This window comes from Calypte anna, chromosome 2 (assembly GCF_003957555.1).
Source record: "Calypte anna isolate BGI_N300 chromosome 2, bCalAnn1_v1.p, whole genome shotgun sequence".
Lineage (NCBI taxonomy): Eukaryota > Metazoa > Chordata > Aves > Apodiformes > Trochilidae > Calypte > Calypte anna.
The window spans coordinates 64,151,018-64,166,412 of NC_044245.1; the positions used below are offsets into that span (position 1 = coordinate 64,151,018).

A 15,395-nucleotide genomic window follows, 5' to 3' on the forward strand; every position below is an offset into this window, starting at 1 on the left:
GGCACCGAGCTCCCTTCTCCAGCAGTGCTATCCCATGAAACATGGAGCAAGCAAACACTGCCTGCCTCTGCGCTCCAATGAACAGCACAGTTTTCAACTCATGTGGTCAGCTGCAGAATTCTAAAAAATCCTTGTGGGTGTACACACAGAGAACAGATTTTCAAATTCAGTTGCCTTAACTTTAGCTCCTAAATCTGTATGTTGCCTCCCAGGTAACCACAAGTAAGGTCAAGACCCTTCTGAAAGTGTTTAAATACTAACTGATGTCTTAAACCTACAGCTAAAAGGTTACTCTGACACCTAACAACGGCAGCAATTCAAAGGTGGAAGGCTTTTCAAAAAAGAGAGATCACTATTAAATATCTTACCTCTGATAACAGCTAAGCTTCCCAGTGTCTTTAGATATGCAAAACATTCTTATATTCTTAGTCTTGACATCTGATACTTATTTGATTTCATCAAAACTATTGAAAACACTCATGAATCACCCCACTGGGTCTATTTCCATGAATAAGTGAAGATGATGATTATGAGATAAAAAAATAAGTCTTGCTGGCAAATGTGAGGCCACCAGATTTTAAATTAAAAGCAGCAGGGATTAATTAAGCTTTCATTTTTTATTAGATTACCTCTAAAGCTTTATATTGCTTCCTACATGTTAAGTACAACCATAAATATTTTTCCTAAAATTATAGGTTTTCAAAGGTGGAAAAAGAAAACCCAAAAAGACTTGATTACATAAACCACACATACAACTCTGAAAATGTCTGCAGTCAACAAATCAACAAGAAGATATGAACAAGATCAACCCAAGTGCAGTGCTGAATTTTAAGGACAAACAGAGGAATTTTAACAGTCTTACTTCAGATGCCTAACTTTAGACTTCATGAGAAGTCCAAATGGTGGCCACTCCCTGCCTTAGAGGTCAGGAGGCAAGTCAAAGAACTTGATGCAGTGCAAGTGAGCAGTGATATTTGAAAACTTCTGTCAGTAGGCTTAATCTATGCTTAACAGCTTGTATGGTCAAAGACACCAGTTCAAACCCTTAAAAGCCATCTGCACTGTATAAAAAGCACAACTTTAATTAATTAAAAAAGGGAGGGTGAAGCTTTGACATTTAAAGGCTAAAGCATTCTGACAGAGATTGGATCAAGTGGATCCATGGCATGGATTGGATGGTTTCATAATTTCATATTGACTGTAAACACTATAATTTTTCCTGTTTTTTTTTTTAACAGACGCTAAGCTCTGGGTTGATATGTGACTCATCAAAGGTAACGTATTGGCTGCTAGCTACAGAGAGGTTTCCTAGGACTCTTTTAAGGATCATTTCACACCATTTTAAATACTGGAATGACTATTTTATTAGCCTAATTTCTCATTATTAATCAAAATAGCAGAAGTCCTACCAACACAAGCTCCAGGAAAGGTGAAGCTATGTTAATATGTGGTACCACCATTCATTTGAGTAGTGCCATTAGCCTAAATGGCACTTTTTGTAAAGTCAAGTTACTTTTTGATGGTCTTTACCATTGCACCCTGGTAAATCCATAAAATCAGTGTAGCTAAAGTTCACATATCAAAGGTAATAGTACAGAAAATGTATCACAAAATCAAAGAATCTGCCAAATTGGAAGGGACCCATCAGGATCATCAAGTCCAACACCTGTCCCTGTGTAGGGCACCCCAAGAATCACACCATGTGCCTCAGAGCCTCATCCAAACACTTCTTGAACTCAGGCAGGCTTGGTGCTGTGACCCCTTCCCTGGGGAGCCTGTTCCACTGCTCAACTGCCCTCTGGGTGAAAAACTTTTCCCTAACATCTAAGCTAGACTTCCCCCATCACACCTTCCTACCATTCCCTCGGGTCCTATCATTGGTCACCAGAGAGAAGAGGTCAGTGCCTGCTCCTCCTCCTTCCTCAGAGAGGAAGCTGCAATGAGGTCTCCCCTCAGTCTCCTATTCTCCAGGCTGAACAAACCAAGTGCCTTCAGCCACTCCTCACACAGCTTTCCCTCTCAACCCTTCACTGAACTCGTAGCCCTCCTGCAGACACTCTCTCCTACCTCTATCTCCTTTTGGTACTGTGGCTCCCAAACTGCACACAGTGCTCAAGATGGGGCTGCACCAGTGCAGGGTAAAGTGGGACAATCACCTCCCTCACCAAGTGCCAATGCTGTGCTTGATGCACCCCAGCACTTGGTTGGCTCTTCTGGCTGCCAGGACACACTCTTGGCTCATGTTCACCTTGCTGTCAACCAGAACCCCCAGATCCCTTTCCTCAGGGCTGCTCTCCAGCCTCTCACTCCCCAGGCTGTATGAATATCAAGGGTTACTGTGCCCCAGGTGCAAGAACTTCATACCATTGGCAATTGCCCAGCATATTGATATATACACCAACATATCATACCTAGTACCTCTACCACTAAGTAGGTTACCCAAATTTAAAAATTAGTATTTCATAACATCACAAGATAACTCAAGTGGAAAGGGACCTCAGTAAATCTCTAGTCCTACATCCTATTTAAATCAGGGCCAGCTATGGAATCAGACCTGAGTCCTCAGGGCTTTTTTCCAGCAGGGTCTTGGAAACCTTCAAGAAGAGTCTACACAGTCTGAACATCTTCCACAGCTTCACTGTCCTTGTGGAGAACAAGCCAGTCCAGCCCTCTCTGGTTTCAACTTATTCCTATTGCCTCTCGTTCTCTCAGCAGCTCCACAGCAAAGAGCCTAACTCCATCTTCACGATAACCCCTCACAAAACCACCTCTTCTCAAGGCTGAATGAGTGCCGGTCCCTCAGCCTCACAGTACCTGTGCTCCAGCCCTGATGGTTGTGGTGTCCCAACACTGAACTCACTCCAGGTTTTTGATGTTCCTCCTGCACCAGTGGAGGCAAAAACTGGACTCAGTACCTGAATGTGGCTTCAGCATTACTGAGTGGGGAAGGATAATCTGTAATGCTGTGGTCTCCCCTGCTGCCAAGCAAGCTGTTGGTTCATGCCCATCTTGCTACCCACAGCATCCCCATGGCCTTTCCTCAGAGCTGCTCCCTGGTCAGCCCCAGGCAGTCTTGCCACAGGGGCTCCTCCTGCCTGGGCACAGTGGTTTGCCTCTGTACCTGCTGAAAGCAGACTTAATACTCCTCTGGTTGTGCACTCACACCCTAACTTGAGCACAAGAATACAGTGGGAAACAAGAGTCAAAAGCCTTATTAAAGTCAAAGTAAAAAATGACATCCACTGTTCTCCCCTTGCCTCCAAATCTAGCCATTTTATAATAGAAGCCAACTTATCATTTTATCACAGTTTTCATCAATCATCACTGCTATGAGACTGGAATGCATAAAGCTGAAGGTCTGCAAAGTATTTTTGCTCACATTTATACCCAATACACTGTATGATTCTATAGGTCTTCATCCTACAAAGTCATCTGGATCAGAATACATACCTATAATACACTCTCTCACTCTCTGGCTACATGGGGAACAGCACACCCCAGGAATCCCACTTTTTGGCTTTTTTTGATGCTTAACTCCTTTTACCATTCACAAATTCCACGATCAAATAAATGACATTTGTAAATTCTGCACACTAACACACACCTCAACAAAAGCAATGCAGTCTAAAAAGGTTTGGTTTGTTTCACCAGATGTTTTATCATTACTAGAGATGTGGCTGGCACTGCTTTATATCTAAGTCTCTTTTTATGCAACATATAGGTTTTCAGCTAAACACATTCCAAGAAATACTCATATTACTGGCTGCCAAAAGTAAGCAATAGTTAAGAACAGCCAAATATTATTTAACAATGTTTAGCACAAATGATAAAGTTTAAACTCTACAATCTACTGTTTTTATTAATATTATTAACGGGAGTGATTTGTTTCTTTGAAAGTAGCACTGGAGAAAGGAAGAAGTATTTCCTGCCTTTGAGTAACATTTTCCCGAAAGAGTAGGCCTGCCTGTATCTTAGATTAGCCTGAGAGAGGCAAGAGCTGGTATGGGAGTGAGCAAGAGGCAACTCAGAGCCCTTTTCTGAACTTCTCTCTCACCAGTGCTGGATTTGCAAAGATACACTAAAGGGAGATAACTGTCTGGATTGAGTGAAGCTAGGATAGAGAGACACAGAAATGATCCACTCGCTTATTCAAAACATAAAAATTTCTTCCCTGAGAACCTAGTAAAGGAAGTAAAGCAAACGACAGGTTGAAAGGTGCAACCACAAAGGAAGATGTGCTCTGGTCTCTCCTCATGCATTAGGTGAAATACTGTGGTTCCACTGGTGAGGGCAGAATGGCTTAGCTTTATAAATTGTGCCATTATATTTTAGCATAAGGCAAGCCAGACACCTTCGCCCCGAGGCATGCAGCTTGGACTTATCAGGAAGCTCCCAGATGATGCAGAGGTGAGAGCCTGCCAGCTCCTGTCTGGCCTTGGGACAGGTAAAGGGTGAATGACAAGTTGCAGTCTGGAGCTGTCTCTCTTGGCAGCAGCTTTTCAAGTCATGGCAACTCACATCAAGAGGACCCTGAAGGAGAGAATTCTGAGGGGCTGCAAGTACATAATTACCCTACACTAGTAAGGCCGAAAAAGATTTTCTTAGTAAGAGCTGGGTCTATTTTGAGCGTTTAATTTCTTGGCTTGAGTGAAGAAAGTAACAACCAACAGATCTCTAGCCATAAAAACAGCGTGCTTAATAAGGAAGACCATAAAAATCAAACAGCAATAAACATTTGACTGCTGAGGCTAATACTAGAACCTCAGCTAAGAAATGCCACCATCCGTGTGTGAACGGGAATCAAATGCAACATTTCAGCACATCTGAAAATCTCTGACCCAAGTGAAATGATTTTATTCAACAGAGGCATTCGATATGGTTTTTTAAATGTGCTCAAAAAACCTAAAAATATTTACTACATTTTGTAGCTCTGTGGAGTTTATCTACTGACCCTGCATTACAGCCATATTACAACTCTGTATTCCTAATTTACACTGAAGTCTTAGCACTTAACTAAGAAAAGTAATCACCACTTAAGTGCTGTTAAGATATGCACATTCTTTCTTGCTGGGCACTCAAAAGACATGGAAAAAGCAGAATGCCTCCCCAAAGGCAAATTAATGAGTCAAAGCCTCATCAGAAACCAGTTTCATGCAGCTATCCATATAAGAATAAAGATGTTTGAACATAACCAGTTGGAGAAAGTATGTTGTCAAAAAGCAACTAAAATACGTCAGGGACATCTGGAAATCTTCCTAAAATGTAAGGCAATGTTGTGAAGTTTCACAATTAAATTACCTGTATGCAATTCAAGGATTATCAGTTGCTACTGGAAAGTTTGGATAAACCATTAGAACAACCCTAACACAGAAGAAGAAGAAAACCATTAAAACAGAATTGGAGAATTACAGAATAGCTCATGAAACACTAATCAGCTTAAGGGTTATGAGAAACGAGCAGTTGCTATATGGTCAGATAAGATACTGAACATGAAATCTCCAAAGTGAATGGAAAAAAAAAAAAAAAAAAACCCAGAAATTAAAGGAACAAAATGGCAACTAAGCTCTCTTTGCACATAGTGATGTTCAAACAGAACAAGCTTCTAAGTCATATTCTCTCTTTTTTCTGTCATATTTTCTTTAATATCATCTTCTAGCTGAAAAGCAGGGATCAAATGGAACCATTTCCATACTGCCTGTAGCAACTAAAGAGAAACAGCAGCAAAGAGCTCAGACCTAAGGACTGTACTGTTTAAAAACAAAGAAAGGAATAGGAGCTCTGGCAAAGGGAGTAGGAAAGTCTTACACAGCAGGTCTTCTTTTAAGAGTATATGGTGCTGTGAACATGACAAAAGCTGGAGAAGATGATGGAAGTTGATGGAAATCTAGACACTGGGAATGTGCTAACCATGGAAGCTCAGTCTGGTGTACTAGAGGTGTGAAGGATGATCTCCCCAGGGCAGGTTTGCTTCAGTATCAATGGGAGGTCCTCAATGCCTCTTTCCTCTCCCCACCTCTTTTGTTCCACAGTCTCTATTTTTGCCCTCTCACACATACACATGTGCACCTTTTTTTGAGATTTCCTTCATCAGAAAGTGGTAGACTGTATCTCACTCATCATTCCTTTTAATATTGTATTGTCCCTTCAGAAGGAGACCAGAGGAAATTAACTCCCTGAGCTAAAGGAGTATCTGGAAAGTATGAAAGAAACACTCACTATTTATATGCAAGGCAGTCTACAAGGAAGCTAACAAGTGAAAAATCTTTCATTTCCACAACTGGCTTGCTACCAGCTCACATCAGCTAAAATTAGCAACCTATTGCATTTACTACATGTGCGTAGGTATGCCTCTCGAATTAGCTAGCTAGTTAGCTCAGTATCCTCCCACCACAAAAATGAGCTTGCTCTTGCCTCAGATTTTAGAAAATTGCAAGAAATCCTTCTATGTACTAAAGGGTAAAGCTCAAAATGTAACTGCATCTGAAAATATAGCCACCAATTTAACAATGTACTGCACCGTGATTTGAAACAGCCGCTTTCCAGTTACTATCTAGAAGATGCTTTTTTAACAATTGTTTTTTGATGTTAATTTGTATAATGTCCCTTTGAAAATGACACTTACAGGTTGGAATCTCTTTTGCTGAACTGTCATTCAAAAAAATTTTTATACTTGTCAGGAAAAGTCAAAATACTACTACTTCAACATCCCATTAGTGTTTTAACCAAGTTCTCATAATAGCTCTGAAGGATGAAATGTTCAATGTAAAACTGTAAATCTGTTTGTCTGCCTGTCAAAACAATACCAGTTCTTGCTGTGTCTAGCACCAGCAGCGGATTTACTGAGCAGATTTCAGCTGCTAGTAGTCTAAACTAAATGTACTAACCAAAGAAAATAAAAATAGAAATAACAGATACAGACACTGACTCACAACTCAGGAGGTTTACAGAAACCAGAAAACTTCCCTGGGTTAGAACCATATTCTAATGTTGTTCCTCAGAACAAAGAACATGTAAACATCTCCATTTTTATCAGTTTGCCCCCACTGGTATAATGAGGACATTAAACTCTACTTCACTATTGCAGACGAAAGCCATGAAAAATTATGAGGTTAAATGATATCTGAGACTATTCCTGATCCCACAGAATTGAGGAGTGTTCTTACTGTCCTTCATGGGCACAAAACCCTGTATATTAATGTGCCTGGAAACAGAAAGGACCTTCCAAGTCACCTCTGTTGTTACTAGCAGCATGCAATATTCCCTCAATGTGAAAACATGGGAGGTTTCAATAACAGACGGAACTTCATGAAAATGTGAGATCTTGCATGACATGAACTGCAGACATGAACAGTTTCTGCACTATACCAATCATGGCTGTCTGAGCTGCTGTAAATATTTTAGGAGGATAATTCAGTCTTGATTTAAAGCCTCATAGACTGACATGCACAGAACAATTTAAATAAATTACCTCTCAGACACATGTATTGACTTATTTTAATGTAGATACAAACACTTTATGAAATCAGACATCAGGAAAATACACAACTGAATTGCATGAAATATCATTGCTAGCTTGCTGGTTTGAGTATTTGGAAAGTAAAGGGTAGGTAGATCTGATGTATGCCAAGAGAAAAACAGAAAGGCAAGCTAAACCTCTCAGCAGCACTAAGAAGCAAACAGGACAGTACTGTAATGTGCACCATTTGAAGATTATATACTTCCACAGACCACATTTCTAGCACACATGGCTGCTGAAGATAAGGAAAGAGGAAAAGAATCAAATGAAACTTTGGATCTTAGTTATATGTCTTGCCCCAAAAATGAGGCACAGCTGTCTACAAATACAAAATGGAGAGAATATATTTCTGCCTGGCAGAAAAGGACCTTGGTATATTGACTGACAGCTGGCTGAATATGAGCCAGCAATGTGCCCAGGTGGCCAAGAAGACCAATGGCATTCTGGCTTGTATCAGAAATAGTGTGACTAGCAAGACTAAGAAGAAATCCTGCCCCTGTAGTGGGCACTGGTGAGGCCCCACCTCGAGTACTGTGTTGAGTTTTGGGCACCTCAATACAAAAAGGACATTGAGGTGTTGAAGCAGGCCCAAAGAAAGTCAACAAAGCTGGTGAAGGGTTTGGAAAACATCCCCTACGAGGAGCAATTGAGGGTGTTGTCTGGAGAAATGGAGGCTGAGGGGAGACCTTCCCAGCCTTTACAAATTCCTGAAAGGAGATTGTAGTGAGAGTGGGGTTGGTCTCTTCTCACTGGTGACAGATGACAGGACAGGGGGAAATGGCTTCAAGTTGCATCAGGGGAGATTTAGGTTGGATATCAGGAGAAAAATTCTTTACAGAAAGAGTTGTTAAGCACTGGAACAGGCTCCCCAGGGAGGTGGTTGAGTCTCCATCCCTGAATATGTTTAAAAATCACCTGGATGTGGTGCTTGGCGACATGGTTTAGTGATGGGTCATCGGGAACAGGCTACTAGCCTTAGGATGAGGCTTAACTTGATGATCTTGAAGGTCTTCTCCAGACTGAGCATTTCTATAATTCTACAATTTTGTATTAATGTGAGTACCCCAGAAGCAAAGAATCCAGAAAGCTCACATGCTTGCAAACTACAGGAAAAATTCAGGGAGACATCTGTGGAGGATAAGCTCACTCTAAGCTGGTAAATCAAAATGCTTAACTGGCTTATTATCACCTTTCCAGACATTTGTTTGATCCGTCTCCTTATCATTCATTTTCCTATTGCCTTTGAACAAAAGAACATAGCATTGATGACCTAGGGAGCAGAGTACATCACCAGCACCCAGTGCTCCCACCTGCTTTTTGGCAGAGAGAGGCGCAGTGGTGGGGAGTGGGATGGGGAGTGCCTGTGGGGAGGGGAGAGGAAGGAGGGAATAAACTGCCATAAACAGCCATACACTGGGATGTGGCAACAAAAAAAGGGGATCAATTTGTAAGATAAGACACATGTAACATTTCGTTTATCTAGGGAGAATGCTAGTGTATTTATAATAATGTATTTAAAACTCCCTCTGTGCTTTTGTCAATAATGTGCACTCATTTAACAAAAGAGATGATAATGTAGGGAAGGTTTGGAAGGACTGAAGATACAAAATACATCTACCATGAATCTGCAGCAGAACCTACATTTCTGAACTAGAGTTTCATGCTTCCATTTATGATGACAAACTTCCTTACCTAAAACTCAGTGCTGTTCAGTTTACTAGAAAAATAATATTCCAGTTAAAAAAACAGCAGATGGGCAAACAAGGTAAAGGGCATTTAATTTCAGTTGCTTCTCCTCCATGCCAACACACTATGCTGAAGGGACTACAAGTGTGGGAGGGGAACATATGTGCTTGTAGATTGTGCATCTCAGAGAATATCTGCTGCTGGAACATAATGTCTTTCTTTACTCTTTCCTTCCACTAGCTTCCTTCCAGTAGCTTAGATGTACAGACATAGTATGGGTGATGCCACACAGCTTATATATGCATATAACACAGTGCATGGAGTCCCATGCAAATGGTGACTAGGGCCACTACACCAAATGCCATGCCTATTTTAAGGTTTCAGAAACATATTAGCACCTGCTGAAAGTGCAGACCGAGGCTTGAAGTAGCTCATGACAGAGACTGGAAAGAAAGGTGCTTTTCAACAGCACACCTGAAGTTCCTTGGACCCTGCTGGAGTCCAAACCAAGACTTTGGTTCTATGTTGGTGGTTTCTCAGGAAATACTGACAGAGCCTGTTGCTACTTAAACAGCTACTAATGAAGGCAGACAAAACTCATATACCTGCCAACAATGTTTCTGTATCTAAAGATGCAAATGAAGAGGGCACTACAAATATCAATGCATAAAAATCTGCAAAGAGAATTGAGCTGAGCGAAACGCAGATACTGCCTAAAAGAGAAACTTGTGGTGTCACTGGAAGGGAACTCTCTCCTCAAGATAGAACTGTCACAACAGCTTGGAATTCTGGAAGAGGTGAGCACAACCTAGAAATCCGCCTTCACAGACCAAGAAGTGAACAGCTATGCTGAGGACCTGAAACAGAGGATGCAGGAGAATACACAGCATAGTCTTCATATTCTACATGCAGCATCTCCAGCATCAGGCAATAAGCTGAATATGGTCTTTAAGGAATATGAATATGTTGAGGACAGAACAGTATAGTATAGTAACTTGGTTTATAGGAAAATAACAGACTCAAAGAAGTGCTAAATAGGCCTTAACACTGATCCCTTCAGGTCAAGTGGGTACTCCAAAATGAGTACTCTATCAGAACTGATGAACTGGAGGGAATGAACATAGAACACTGATCAGAAACTTAACTGATAGTTTATTCCTTTCTGCTATTTACAATATTATCTTTTCTGGGGGTCAGATCAGGAAAGGTAATGAAGGGAGCCACCTGAACATGGGTCCTGGTTCATGCTATGGAGCAAGGATCTTGAAGGAAAGGTGGTCTACAGCAGGTAAATATGCGTTGTCTGAGTAAACTCAGCTGCCATGGTTAAACCAGCAGGATAATCCAAAGACTCTGACCCTTAATAAGATAGGTTAAGAATATGCTTCTCCTTGAAGCCAGACATAGAGATACCTGCATGTCCTGGGAAAAGATCAGGAGAGAAGACTGGCAGATGCCTATGTGCCATTAGAGGGACTGGAAGTCTCAGTTCAGGATGTTTTTTTTTATATTGCATACAGGCTGCAGTGGCAATCAGTTTAGAATTTTATCTACTGAAGAATTAGGCACAGAGAATCTATCCACCTCTCCCTCTCTTCTGTGAGTGATGGGTTTGTCTGGCTTAAAGTTAATTTTCATCAAAGTAGCTAGTAGGGGGTTCTATTTTAGAGTTAAGCTGGGAACAGCACTGATGATACAGAGATGTTTCAGTTATTGCTGAACAGTGCTTACACAGCATCAAGGCCCTTTATGCTCCTCACCCCACACCACCAGTGAGTAGGGTGGGGGTGCATGAGGAATTGGGAGGGGACACAGCTGGGACAGCTGACCCAAACTGACCACAGGGATATTCCATATTATTTGACGTCATACTCAGCATATAAAGCTGGGGGAAGAAGGAAGAAAGGGAAGGCCTTTTGGAGTGATGGTGTTTGTCTTCCCAAGGAACAGTTACATGTGATGGAGCCTGGCTTCCCTAGGGATGTCTGAACACCTGTCTGCCAATGGGAAATAGTTAATTCCTTGGTTTGCTTTGCTTGCGTGCACATCTTTTGCTTAATCTATTGAACTGTCTCTATCTCAACCCACAAGTTTTCTTACTTTTACCCTTCTGATTGCCTCCTCCATCCCACTGTGGAGAAGCAAGCACACAGCAGTGTGGGTCTTAGTTGCCAACTGTGGTTAAATCACGACATTGCAGAAAGTTAAAAACTTGAATTGAAATTCAAACAAGCTTATTCAGAGGGATGGGTTCATACCTGACCAAAAAACTATGACAGTCTGCATGTCTAAACCGCAGTGAATCCGAGCAACACAAGTATGTTCCCAGACCAATTTATAAGACACAAAAATCATCACGACTAATAAGTAGGATGAGGAAATCTCTTTCGCATCTGATCTAGCCATTTATCATTGACTTATTTTGGCTGTGAGATGGCAAGAAGTAGTTACCTGAAATTAATTCAGAAAAGTACTCCTAGCAGCCAGAGAGATCTCAGGATCAGAGGGGAATGCAGTGTATACATCAAGCCATGAGATGATTCCTTTGGGGACCTGCCATCCACTTTATGGCAAATCTTGGTGTTGCTGGAGTTTGTCACCAACTTTAGTTCACTGAACAGTTTCAGAAGCGGAGACAGAGATTTAGGAAGTAGTTTTAGCATCACTGGTGCCAAGTACAGAAGCAATCAAGTTAGTTTCACCAGTCCTAAAGAATGTAATGACAGTGTTGCTGGAGCTGATGTACCCAGGCTGCTTTGACAGGCAGAGAACTGCTGCAATAGATAGAGAAAACAAATGCTTACAGTGCTTCACATTGGCTTTCAGTGGCTGAACTGGTTCTGGGAATGACCAAATCAAAAGTCTCTGTGGTAATCACAAGGATCTGAGAGGACTTGACTTTACCAGTCTGGAAGGGAGAAGACAGAGAGGCTTTCTTGGGGTGGCTTTCTTCGGAGGATGGCCAGAGCTAGGTCAAAGACAAAGCAGACAGATTTGGCTGATGCCTTCCAGCCCATTATACCCATTGGGTCCCACATCAGCGAAAGATTGCACTGCCTTCTCAAGGAGAAATTTTCCATAGTTCAAGCTCATCATCACTTCCAGGTCTTAAAGAGTACCACAGGGCACACTCACTGGGAGGAAGACTTTCTCTGTCACTCTAACAAAACCTTTTACATGGTGTCAGAAGATGAAATCCAACCCCAAAGCAGGGGTATACCCAGGGTGTAAAACAGCCATCAAAGATACCATCAAAGCAAAGAGAAGCACAGCTTTTCCTCCTGAAAATTCATAGCAGCAATTGGGCAGCTGAGAGTAAATGAAATGACAAGAATTATCCACTTTATATACTCATTGAGCAGAAAGGGGAGTATGGCCCCTAATGAATATGTCTCTGGTCTCAAGTGGTAAGCCATGTGAATATCCATAATTGGAATGTGGCTGTGCACAACCATCCAAAGAAATAAAAATGTAGGTTGCAACTTCATGCTAAATAATCAAAGTCTGCAAACTTGAACACTGTATCTACTCATTTACTGTCTCCTTTGTGCTTAACAGAGATCTATTCCAATTTGTGCTTAATTGGATTACTACAGCTAATGGAACAACGAGGTGTTAAATATATATCTTTTTGTAGTCAATTAAGCTTAACTTAAAACCCACACAGGTATAAAGTTATGATTGATCAGTGCACAACACTGTTTCTGCTGTACTTAAGTCAGCAGAAACCCTGCATGATGAAACTTATGAAAAATTCTTCCTGCAAATAAGCTGTGCCACTAAAGCTCCTGACAAAGCAGGGTTTAGCTTATGATAAATTCCACAAAAATTACATTTCCTGCTCATTTCAGATAGGAAATAAATAAACCTAAAGTGATCTAGATGAACTGGAAGACAAAATAAATGAACAAAAGAAACATGCATAACCATACTTCATGGGAATCTGTAAACACTAGATTGTGATTTAAAATAACCTATGTGAATACTTGCATATTTTTGCTTACTTGTTTAGCTTAAAGCATATATATGGCATTCAGACTCTAAAGCTTCAAGTAAATAATTTTCTTTACTTCATATTACCAAGAAATCTATTTATTTAGACATTTAAGAAACTAAAAGAGACAACATTCTTCATTAGAATAGAGTAGTCTTATTATCCCAGTTATTTCTAAATAAATTTTTGTGACTCTGAGATGCCGTGAAAGCCGAGTGCCAGCAACACGTAAATCTTGGCAACCCCATCCTTCACAGAGTACATCCTTAAGTTCACACTAGAAAAGTTAAATCTTCCTTTGTGCAAAGGTGCTGCTGGGCCATGTGTGAGAACCAAGACCCAAAAGCAAAAGTTAGATTGACTTTTAGCTTTAATGTGTCCATCACAAAAAAAAAAAAAATCCAGAGCAATATTACTTCTGCAAGACCAACAGCAAGAAGAGCAGACCACAATACTTCACCACCAAGTTCTTTTTTGGTTGATAATAATGCTTATTTACAATCCACTAGACAAAAACATGTTAGAAATATTTAATAGCTTGTTGAAAAGTCCCATACTTTTTTTTTTTTTAACTTCCTCCTGCACAAATATGAAGAGCAACCTCACAGCCCTGGTTCCCCTATGCGACAATGTGTACAAAACCTCCCCTTGAAAAACTAAACCAGTCAGAAGCTTGGAGAAAAGGAAGCTGAGTGGGACATGGACAAGGCTTATAAAATCACAAAGGTAGTGGATAAAGTGACTGTGGAATTGCTCTTTAACAAATTGCACCATGTTTGAACTGGGGGACACCTGTTGAAACAAGTCAGAAACCGAGAGAAAAGATAAGAGTAATGTATTTTTTAATGTGATTGCTAATGAACATCTGCAGTTTGCTGCCAGGCTGTGAGGGATGCAGACAGCATTTAATCAAAAGGATTCATAGATAACAGCTTTGTTAATGTCTATATACTAAGGGGACATGGCAGACATCCCTAGTACTGTGGAAAGCATCAGAGGAATGGATGGCAGAAAGTGGCTTATGTGCTGTCCTTAAGCTGTACATGCTGTTGCCTCTGTTGAGGCCAGATGGGCCCTGCTGAGATCCACTTGGATACTACTTGTGTTCTCTCTTCTTCAAAAAAGTTTTGAAGTTCATTGTTTGAAAAGATAATAAACTTTGGTTCCAGGATAGAGCATCAACAATTTACAGTGCTGTTCACAGACATGTCACGGGCTAGAAGGACAGTTCACCACCATGACAGATGAATGCCTGAATTCTCAAGGAGAAATTTTCCATAGTTCAATCTCATCATCCCTTCCAGCCTTGGGAGGGGACCAGACAAGGCTTCCCTGCCTCTGGGTCCATAATTTGGGTTCCTACCTGCCCCCGTACTCCTGTGGAGATGGACCTTTCACAGCTCTCCTGTGACAGACCTGGGAGCAGCTGGGCAAGGTACTGTTTGGGCTCCCCCCACCAGTGTCTCTCTGAACTCCTCTGTGGGTGTGCAGATGAGCTTTATAACACCACCTAACAGGTACAACTGCAGCCAGCCAGCCTTGAAATACAATGACTCTCCACCAGCTTTCCAAGCCCTAACACACAGATTTAATCTGTCACAGGTCATCTGTTTCTTAAAATAACCTGTGATGACCAATCCCCCTTCAGCATGTTAGAAATCTTCACATATTGCTTGCCATAAACCACATATAGTTATTAATGTTAGGTAAATCACATAATGAGCCAAAGGGCTATTGCAGGCTGCAGCCAATAAGCTGTGCACATCCCTTATGCTACAGCTTCAGCTGCCTCAGCAAGGTCGAGGCAGCTACTCAAGTGGTTAAAAAAAAAGCCTTTGTGTCTCAGCAAAATTGAGGTGTTACAGATCACAGCTCCTGATCTCCAGACAGACATTGCCAGGGGCCTCATCCTGCACCCAGCCCCAACAGAGCCTTTTCACTGATGCAGTAAGGCTTTGGATCTGCCTCCACAATTGCCATTCAGTTTTTTTTTCCTATTCTACTTTTGGAGTTTGTTTATTACCTCTCTGTTGGTCTTCTGTTCCGTTGAGTTGCTTTTGTGCTTCTTCAATTTTGTCTGCAAGAAAGAGAAGTTGTTATTAAAATACCCATATAAAAAAGGTGAGATTTTAAGAAGTCATTTACTGAAATCTGTCTTGAGCTATCTGCTTATACTTAGAAATGACACCACTCACCCGT

The 15,395-nt window shown here is 41.2% G+C and overlaps 1 protein-coding gene across 5 annotated transcripts in view; it reads right to left on the minus strand.

Moving 5' to 3' along the window:
- HIVEP1 (HIVEP zinc finger 1) overlaps positions 1–15,395 on the minus strand; it is a 128,256-nt gene that overhangs the window by 36,894 nt on the left and 75,967 nt on the right. For all 5 annotated transcript variants that reach the window (XM_030444790.1, XM_030444786.1, XM_030444788.1 and 2 more), the window contains one exon: positions 15,220–15,273. In XM_030444790.1, coding sequence (XP_030300650.1) covers positions 15,220–15,273 — 54 coding nt within the window. The remainder of the gene's footprint in view (positions 1–15,219; positions 15,274–15,395) is intronic.